The sequence below is a fragment of the Penaeus japonicus genome, unplaced genomic scaffold (assembly GCF_977035675.1).
Source record: "Penaeus japonicus unplaced genomic scaffold, GWHDUDI00000001_assembly GWHDUDI00000005, whole genome shotgun sequence".
Classification (NCBI taxonomy): domain Eukaryota; kingdom Metazoa; phylum Arthropoda; class Malacostraca; order Decapoda; family Penaeidae; genus Penaeus; species Penaeus japonicus.
Window position 1 is genome coordinate 16412858 of NW_028234407.1, and position 10000 is coordinate 16422857.

The 10000-nt window shown below is 35.2% G+C and overlaps 2 protein-coding genes across 3 annotated transcripts in view; one reads left to right on the forward strand and one right to left on the reverse strand.

Moving 5' to 3' along the window:
• Window positions 1-2209, reverse strand: part of l(3)07882 (Nucleolar protein 14 homolog l(3)07882) — a 22835-nt gene extending 20626 nt beyond the window's left edge. Inside the window, exons 1-3 of the mRNA XM_043037864.2 lie at window positions 2056-2209; window positions 227-425; window positions 1-103 (exon numbers count right to left, since the gene is read on the reverse strand). The exon at window positions 1-103 is cut by the window's left edge and continues 47 nt beyond it. Coding sequence (XP_042893798.2) covers window positions 1-103; window positions 227-412 — 289 coding nt within the window. The 5' untranslated portion in view covers window positions 413-425; window positions 2056-2209. The remainder of the gene's footprint in view (window positions 104-226; window positions 426-2055) is intronic.
• Window positions 2210-2431: 222 nt separating this feature from the next.
• The window catches only part of HDAC11 (Histone deacetylase 11), a 17354-nt gene continuing 9785 nt past the window's right edge, over window positions 2432-10000 (forward strand). Inside the window, exons 1-6 of one of the 2 annotated variants that reach the window (XM_086537050.1) lie at window positions 2432-2491; window positions 7141-7201; window positions 7520-7658; window positions 7845-7955; window positions 8236-8327; window positions 8567-8774. In XM_086537050.1, coding sequence (XP_086393176.1) covers window positions 7146-7201; window positions 7520-7658; window positions 7845-7955; window positions 8236-8327; window positions 8567-8774 — 606 coding nt within the window. In that variant the 5' untranslated portion in view covers window positions 2432-2491; window positions 7141-7145. Of the gene's footprint in view, window positions 2543-7140; window positions 7202-7519; window positions 7659-7844; window positions 7956-8235; window positions 8328-8566; window positions 8775-10000 lie in introns of both variants that reach the window. The other variant, XM_043037863.2, reaches the window with a different exon arrangement.

Consider the following 10000-nt stretch of genomic DNA (forward strand, 5'->3'; position numbering starts at 1 on the left):
TCTTTTCAGGATCCATTGATGAATTATTCTCTCCAATGCGTCTATCAACGAAGACATTGCTCTTATGTCGAGATTTATACTCTTGGAGTAGTGTTTTGTCTCTCTGAAAAATAGCCATGTAAGTATCATTATGTGATATTACCCATACATAAAATATTATTCAAAATAATATCCTGATAAAACCAACTGAGAATCACTCTAGTAATAAGCATTCATGCAACCTCACCTTCTTTATCGCCTTTGCTCTGGCAACTCCTGGTAATCCACGTTCAAATTTACTCTTGCGTCCAAGTACATCGTGCTTTATACGATTTGTATGTACTTCAAAAGGATTCAATTTCTTTTCTTTCTTTTGATCAAAACCTTTTTTCTGTCCTCCAAAGCTAGGCTTAGATTTTCCTTTTTTCCCCATGATTATTCATATACTGAAAAAGATAAATTATGATTAGCTTTTTCACATACTTATGACTACTATCTACATTAAATTATATAAAAACACACACATATGCACTTACACACATATAAATAAATATGCATATAAACAGATAAAGTTTTTCTTTTTTTTTACTAACTCATATTTTCATGAACATAAAAACTGCTTTTCACCTTAACACATTTAGCAACTAACTCCTAAACTTTGCAACCAAACAGTCATTGGTCAGCAATGTCTATCTACAAACTGACCCATTGTTTGATGAATAAGTAGCTATCAATAATAAATGAGTTGTGATTGACAAAATCAATCATTTACTTAAGCAGAAATATGCAAAGGATTCTTACTCCTCCTACAGTTCAGGGAGGAATATACTACAATTTTAATCAACTGAAGCATTGATAGAGCCTGTCATATAGCACATTTAAGTCTCTAAACACAATAAAACACACATAAAATAAAACACAATAATGTGTCTAACTTTGTAATGAGTGACTGAAAGTGAGTGGGAAAATTCAAAGTATGTTGCTTCAAGCTGCCTCCCTCTGAAATAAAACCCATCCTGGAGACTGGGCAAGGGAATCTATCCCCCGTACGTAATGAGTTAAATAAGGGTTAAAATTAGGGTTAAATATGGTATGTTGTTCAATAGAAGTTCAGGATTCAATAAGATTTGTTGTTCAATAGAAGTTCACAGAGAAATACATACTTATGAATAATTGAATATCAGCATTTGTAATAATGCCTATCAATGAAGGGGTCTGTCTTTTTATTACCATGTCTCCTCTAATAATAGGTCCTTCACCCCATGCCCTTACAAACTTTAAGAATAATTGAAAAGAGGTGATTTCAGTCTTTAATGACCATGAATACTGTATAAACCAGTGCTCCTTATACACCTACTCCAGTAGTTGATCATTCTATACTTTAACCCCTGGGCTCATACCCTCTTGTAAATTACTAATGCTTCCCAGGTCAAAAACCACTGTCCTATTCTCATTCTCAAACAAAAATTGCCTATCTTAGAGGTTTAGCCTCTGACTAGAAATAGAGTATCCGACCAGGATATTACCAGTTTTTGTGAGGCAAACTGTTATGATATTATAAATCTGGTTAACTACAGAGAATATTATGACCTTAACAAACATATACAACAACACTATTTCATGACAAGAGAAAATAATATGCAGACCAACTAAAAATAACTTATCAGAGATACTACTGTGAAAACACAAAGAATCACTATGACCTCCATGACTTTGGCTCTGAAGCAAAGGCCAATAATCCTCCACTCCTTAAAACGCCAGATCATACATGGTGGAAGTTTGTTGACCGATGGCGCAAATGGTGGTAATTTAGTCTCGACTAGAATAATTTTAACCTGTACCCAAGAATTATCTAAAGCGATACATCTTACAGGGAAATTATGCTGCTGGTTGTCTTGTATAGAATTCGGATAAGTTAGTGTGGAGATTTTCTTCCACTTTGCTATATCCGACTGCCATCTCATTCAAAACTACACCTTCAAGTTTTTTCCTTCTGTTAAAAGCCATCCAATCGATTAATTTAGGTATATTGATAACCTGTACAATCATTCGATTCACGAATTGATTCTTCTATACCTTCAATGTGGTCAGAGGAGGAACATGTGAGAACACGACTGATTGTTTACCATCGGAAATAAACACGGGGAAAATAATTCCAGAGGGATACAAGACTATCATTAAAAGATAGAATGCATTTTCACAGATTCACACTTTATCTTAGCTTTAGTGTATGAATTTTCAGTTTGAAAATAATTAATGACAGATGGCCTAGAATAGAAGTTTCATATCGCGATGTAGGAGATACATTTGCGAATAAAGAATAAATTAGTCATAAAATATTAATCATAAAGTATATATTACAAAGTGCCAGTAGACCACCATATACTGATATGACAAATCTCAGTAGTGATCAGAAACTCGTCTTGTGTAGAAAAATAGAACAATGTGCCTGTAATCCCCGCACCGTCTGCCCCGGTAGTTTCACCGTAATTGTCATACCTATACTTACGAGGTGTGGGATTATGAAGTGCACGGATATTAAGGATACATATGGCTTTTTTGTGTAATGGCTTTGTTGACAGTTTCCCTTATTAATTTCAACCAGTACCTAGTTTTCTTATTGACAAACTTGAATTGATAATTTCTGTATCAACCTTATTCTGTCGACTAATAAATGTTGCAATTACTCTCGCAATTGCTGTTCGAGAAAGATTTGTGACTCGGGAGCTTTCTCTGTGCTCGTGTTTATTGTTCACTCACCCTCAAGTGAGATTAGAGATTTATTTTCTAGCCTGCGTTAATGCATTTTTGAAGGAGTGTTTGCATGATGTCAGGTGGCTGTCGACAATCGAGGTTAAAGTTCAAAGGGCTACAGCAGAAGATCGGGATATTAATTAAATTAGTCATTTATTAACAGTATACAGTAGATATTTGGTAAATATTCACTCAAAAACAAACAAGTAGGAATTTTCTTTTCCCAATTAGAATTGATTGTATGCATTTTCTAACTTTAAAGTGATTTAAAGGGCAAGTGTTGAGTGTGCTTGTATTATTAATAAAGATATAACCACTTATATGGCAGTGGTTGAATCAAATTGACTTACATAAAACTATAGTTTTACACCTTGAAAAATTTATATTAATCATAATGACTGAAAATGCAGTCTGCTAAAGTATGTATGGTCTAGCAGAAGCATGAGAACTATTTGTATAGTAATGAGATGAAGCATGGACACCTACTTTACAAAGTTGAAATAAAATAGCCTTACACCAGCTGGTGTGGCCTCCATACCTTAAGCATTTTGTCAGTCAATAGAACCTTTGTGTGTATTTTTTAAAAACAGAGTATATAGACATCTTTTGTAAGCTGTCATCCATAATGAACCAATCTAAGTTCTACTTGCCAGCATATATGGGATTTGTAGGCCTTTGGAACATACTAAGTGTGAAAGTCAAGATAATAATTTGACACTGAACTACAATCAATATAAACAGAAAATTGTAGGCTTTCCATCAAAGGTCACAATAAGTGCTAAATGGAATTGCATAGAATACAGCCCAGTACACTTAAGGAAAAGAAATTCTGTTTTGATAGCAACAGCAGGTGCCTTCTAAACTTTTACTGGAAAAATAGTCTTTATTAGATCACCAAAATATATTGTAAGTTATATAGTTTGATTTTTTACATTGATACCCAAGACCCAGGACATCTTTGGTAAAGACAATTTATCAACAAGATCAAAGTTTGTCTGATCAGGTCATTAATTTCCATAGATACTGATTTGCTGGTGAATGCACTGCCAGCTGTAGGGTGAATTATGGGAAAAACTGTCTAAAATCTCATTTCACACAGCATGCTCTCAAAACAGCAACAAGAGAAACTCCACATGCCTGTGTGGTAAAGTACCATGGAGATATTATTAAGAGAAGACATGTGGATGGTGGCTTAATATTTGATGGCCATATTTCACACTAATGTTCCCTATATTTATTGATTCTCATTCCCTTTCTCTATCTAAATACATATTTCATTGTATTTGTATCTATGCATCATCCACTGTACATTTGCAACTCTGTATCTCTTCAGATTTCATTGTATTCCTGTAGCTTTACATTTTCCAATGTATCTCTGGATCTATTATTTCATTGTATATCTGCATTTTTCATTATGTCTTGACTTATTTTTTATGTATATTTCATTATATTTGTGCATTATACATCTTCCACTATACTCCCCTGTATTGCTACAGCTTTCATTGTATCACTGCATCATTCTGTATCATTGCATATTTCATGGTATCTCTGCATCTCTACATCTTGCATTGTACCCCTGCATTTATCTATATCATCAACTATTTCATGATATTTCTGCATCTTTCTATATAATCTTAAATTCTTCTTTCTCTCTCTCTTTCTCTCTCTCTTTCTCTCTCTCTTTCTCTCTCTCTCTCTCTCTCTCTCTCTCTCTCTCTCTCTCTCTCTCTCTCTCTCTCTCTCTCTCTCTCTCTCTCTCTCTCTCTCTCTCTCTCTCTCTCTCTCTCTCTCTCTCTCTCTCTCTCTCTCTCTCTCTCTCTCTTCTCTCTCTCTTCCCTTCTCTCTCCCCCCTCCCTCTCTTCCCCTCTCCCTCTCTCTCCTCTCTCTCTCTCTCTCTCTCCCTCTCTCTCTCTCTCTCTCTCTCTCTCTCTCTCTCTCTCTCTCTCTCTCTCTCTCTCTCTCTCTCTCTCTCTCTCTCTCTCTCTCCCTCCCTCCCTCTCCCTCTCCCTCTCCTTGTCCATCTCTCTCACCCATTCTCTCTCTCTCTCTCTCTCTCTCTCTCTCTCTCTCTCTCTCTCTCTCTCTCTCTCTCTCTCTCTCTCTCTCTCTCTCTCTCTCTCTCTCTCTCTCTCTCTCTATGATCAAGGAATTCTTTTCCTTCATATGATACACAAATTAAAACTAATGAAGATGTGTATTTCACATGCAGCCCACTGACAAGCAGAGAGCTCTTCACCTCTTTACATGCTACATCCAGTCACAATACCAAGATATAACTTGTTTTGTATCAGCCTTAAAGTAGTTTGTTTATCATATTACACATTTTATAAAGCTTTAATTTGTAATTTTGTGGTATTTATAGTTATCAAATGTATATTACATGTCCAACTGCAAATCATGATTTATTCTATCAAACATTACCATAATTTAAGGATCGGATTGAGACACCATGAGTTTGAATGGAAAAATTTACACATATTTTCTTTTAAAAATATTTCTTCTTTATGTTTGGCTGTGCTCATGGATTGTCTCTTAGTTCTTGAAATACACAAGGATGTAGAAATATATTTGATATAGCATTGTTGAAAAAATATTTACAATAGTCACAAGATGAATTTGAGGCAAGTGAAAGCAGGTTTGGATGCAGGTTTGGAATGGCTGTGACTGAAATGAAGATGTAAATTACCCAACACATTACTTGGAACACTAAATGCCCCTTCTAGCCATTTGAAAAAAAAAAAAACATGCAAGGGGTGTGAAACTTTCTATCTACAAGGACAGCTATATTCTTTTATTATAGATCTATATTGCAGTATTAAATGCTACAATACAGATAACATGGAAATGCATGGATACATATTTAGATATGTGTTGCTTAAGCTTTCAGATCATTGGGCATACATTTAAATTTTTATCTGATGTTTTATCCCAGGTTAGATGTTTACCCAATATAAATTCTATATTAATGTATGCCAGTAATTTATTCTTAATCATTTGGATTTTTTTTTCAAGTATGTTTGAGCAACAACACAATTTTTCACAAATATCACATAAAACTAATAATTTGTGAAGGGTTAAGTTTACCTCTCCTTTTGTTTGCTCTTTGTATGTAACATGCCCTCCTCAAATTTTATGACGAATATTCATTATTGGGTAATAATTACCAGTAGGACTGCATCAAAAGATTGCTAGGGCCTGCATACTTCCAGTAGTAAGGTAAAGGCCAAAATTCTTCAACACATAATCTGGCAAAAACGGTCAGACAGGTTGCTTATTGTGGATGGTCAATTTCTAGAGAGATCAACAAGATCTAACTGTCCAGAGTATATGGGGTAGAGGTTTGTTTGTCCTCACTAAAGTGCCAATGGGTACCCCCAAAAATAGTACAAACACTTTTTTATGGTAAAATTATACTCTACAGTACTACTATTCTTACTTAAGTCACCTTGTAATGTGCAAAGTAGTTTAGCCTTTGCATCTTTTTATTACTATGCTAAGATACATCTTTGAAATATTGATACTGATAAGTTCTAAAATGCTCCAACAAAAGTTTTCCCAAGTAAAAATAATGGATAAAAAAAATTAGTGCTCTGTGTGTCAATTACATTTGTCCAATTGGTTGGAATTTTTTGAAAAGACTGCAAATAAAGTAATGCTGTCCATCATTAATCTAGATGATCATTGAAGCAGTCATCAAATATTCTTAACCAGTGACATTTTCCACCAGGGTTGAAGGGCAACATTCAAAAATATTTCAGTATATTGAGTATATATATTTGTGTCTGCTTTTATATGTTGGTTACATTACCCCTTGGCCAACCTCTTATTGTACCCATTGTTCCTGCAATACAAATTTTACCTTAACAGATAACAATTTGAATGACTCCTACTCATTTGCTGGAGGGCTGAAGATTTTATATTAAAAGTACATCTGATATTTTAACATTTACTGGCAGTTGATCTCTCTCTGACAATTTTACTTCATCCAGAAGTATAGCATATCCCAATTTTTTAGATGCACAATTTATTTGGATGGTATATTCCTGCATTAATACATAATAATAACATATTATTTCAGTTAAAGCTATTATGCAGACAGATTAATACTGTTAACTGGGCATTTCATTGCTATTTCTTTCTATTTGGTTTTTGTTGTTTAGAATTCCTGATACCATTTATTTCATTGTCTTTAAGGATAAAAGAGGATTCAAGTTCTGGAATAGTTCATTTTTTTCTGTTTTCTGTATATTATGCACTATTTAATGTTACACCCCCAAAAAAACGTTTTCTTCTACTGTTTGTTTTTCCTCTTTTACGCAACCTTATATCTGTTTATGTTCCCATCACTGTTATTGTTACTGTTCTTACCATGATTTTAATCACAGTTATATTTCACATGCATTACAGGCAGAATGGCATCTGTAAGCCCCGAAGACAACACAGACAATGATGCAATGCCAAAGGAATTGTAAGTTTACTTTTCTTTATATATGTCCTCTTGATAGAATACTAATTACGACATAATGATAAATTTTATGATTGCATATTTAAAATGACAATTGTTAAAGTAGCCATGTCTTTCATTCCTTGTTATACAATTTAGTGACATTTCATTTTAATCTCTAGTTCCGAATTGTAGAATGCAATAATAAAAGAAATTAAAAACTTAGCTCATCTTTATATTAAATCAGCCAAGCAAGCCACCATCTTTCCTCATATAGACAGAGTTTCAAGTTCAAAGATTCACTTCACTGCATAACAACCTTAATGACCACATGTGTTCCAGGGCTGCTGAAAGCAAGCTGTATGTGGATGTGGGTATGGAATGCATACCCATTGTTTACCGCGATGAGTACAACATACGTTTGCTTGGCATGGAAAAACTACATCCATTTGATGCTGGCAAATGGGGAAATGTTGTGAAAGTATGTTAATTTTCTATTGATCTATAAAATATTTAAATTGTCATAGGTTTTTTAAAAGATAGATAAGAATAAAAATGCATTATATATGATATTATCATGAAATTTGATATTTGCTCTGCTTTTAGAGGAAGGGGGGAAATATGTATTGTTCCCCTGCAGAAATTAATATCTGTATTTCATTTTCAGTATTTAAAGAAGAAAAAGTTATTGAAAGATCTGAAACTAGTTTGCCCAAATGAGGCAACAGAGACTGACTTACGCTTTGTTCATACAGCATCATATCTTAGAAGTTTGAAGGTATACCATAGATTTTGAGTTTCAGTCACATATTACATATCATTATTATCACCAACATAGTGTTACTGTAACAGAAAACTTACCAACAAATATAGACACAATTTTGTTGAAGTACATTTAACACACATTGCTAACCAAACTTATGATAAAAAGATTTGAATGTATTTAGTAAATCTATGTTTTTCTTTCAGTGATAACCATAATGTCCATCAATATTGATAAGACTTATGTGTGTAGAGTGCAAAATGCAGAGTGTTAAATCTCCCTACTTCAATTTCAGTGGAGTGTGAATGTTGCAAAAATTACAGAAGTGGCTCCAGTAGCACTTTTGCCAAATATGGTTGTGCAGAAAAAGGTATTAAAACCTTTCAGGTAAGTTGTTAATGTATATCTCTTGTAGTGCTTGCAGGCACTCTACTTGTGTTAATTAAAGAATATATATACTTTGAAGGGGAATTAATTTTATGAGCTATATTAATTTTCTTTCAGAATTTGAACTGACAATGGTAAAGATATAGGAACATTCATTTCACGTTGGTACTATATTAGTTATTTAAATACTACTTAGGAGAATATTTTTCAGAATTCATAAATTGTATTCCTGGTTTCAGATTCCAAACTGGAGGAAGTGTCTTGGCAGGAAAATTAGCAGTTGAGCGTGGATGGGCGATAAATATTGGTGGTGGTTTTCATCACTGCAGTGGAAATATGGGCGGTGGCTTCTGTGCTTATGCTGATATCACACTGGCAGTGCATTTTATACTTAACCATTACCCTAACATACAGAAGGTTATGATCATTGACCTTGATGCTCACCAGGTAGGTTAATAATGTATTTCAATAAGAAGTTTGATGAATGAAAATTCTTATTTCTCTATCTGTAGATGCCTGCCATGTCTAAGTGACAGGCTTAAACCACTTTAGTGAACTATCATACCATCTTATCTGTGTAGCATGTCTTACCAATACATTGAAAGAAAAAAAATCCATACTCCAAGTCCCTATTATCCCATTCCAGACTTTTGTCAACCCTTTATTGGCCTTAGTATTAGTCCGGAACACTGCTATCTAGCCAATAATTTGTTGGCTAGAGGATGGTTGTCAGGATGTAATTGATGCTAGTTAACTAACATTTAAAAATCACTTTGATAGCCATCATCAGGACCAAAATTGGACCACCTATACAGTGTTTACAGCTTTCCACAATAGGTTAAGAAACCAACCCTCCCATTGCTAGCAGGAAAGAGTGTAGGATGCCAGTGTCAAAAACACCTTGAACCAGCATTTCTTCAATTCAGAGCAAATGATATTGCTCTTGCCTGAGTACCCAAGTGGAGCCTTAGACACTGAAGGGTCCCAATAGGACAAGTTGAAGTGGAAGCCTAGGGAGCACCCTACTACCAGAGCCTTGCACACCATCTCTTCTCTGTAAATAATCTTCAAACACCATCCAAAAGGGCAGGGGTTGGGTAAATGAATTGAGCTAGTTAGCATAAAGTATGAGCAGTGTACTCATGGCAATGCCATCTAACTTACACCAACAAACACCTGGCTGCTTCCACAGTGAAGTGCTCAGTGTACCAGTAGCTAATCTCACATGGCAACACATGGAAGTTGAACTACAGGACTATGCACAGGCAACTCACTTGCACCACAGAGAACCTGGAGTATAGAGAAGACATCTAGCTCTCACTCTCACCAACCTTGACCCACAATCATATCACAGTTTTAACCCATTCACGCCGGGGCGATTCTGGCTCTGAATAGTCAAAATACCGGGGTTTTCAAACACATAAGCCTAACGACTCCGGATTTTCAGGCACACTAGCCGCGAGCCTGGGCTGTCTGCTCGCTCACCCCAAGCGCTGGCCTTGACCAAATATCTCATTGCCGGCGTCTGACGCAAAAAACACGAAACATGTCAGCACATCATCTAGCACGAATGGTTTAAAGAGACAAGAAGTAAGCCTTCCTTTCCCCTCTCTTTTCCGAGGCCCTACCGCAGCCTCAAAAAGGAGGAGGTAGGTACAAAGGGCTGGGTAAAA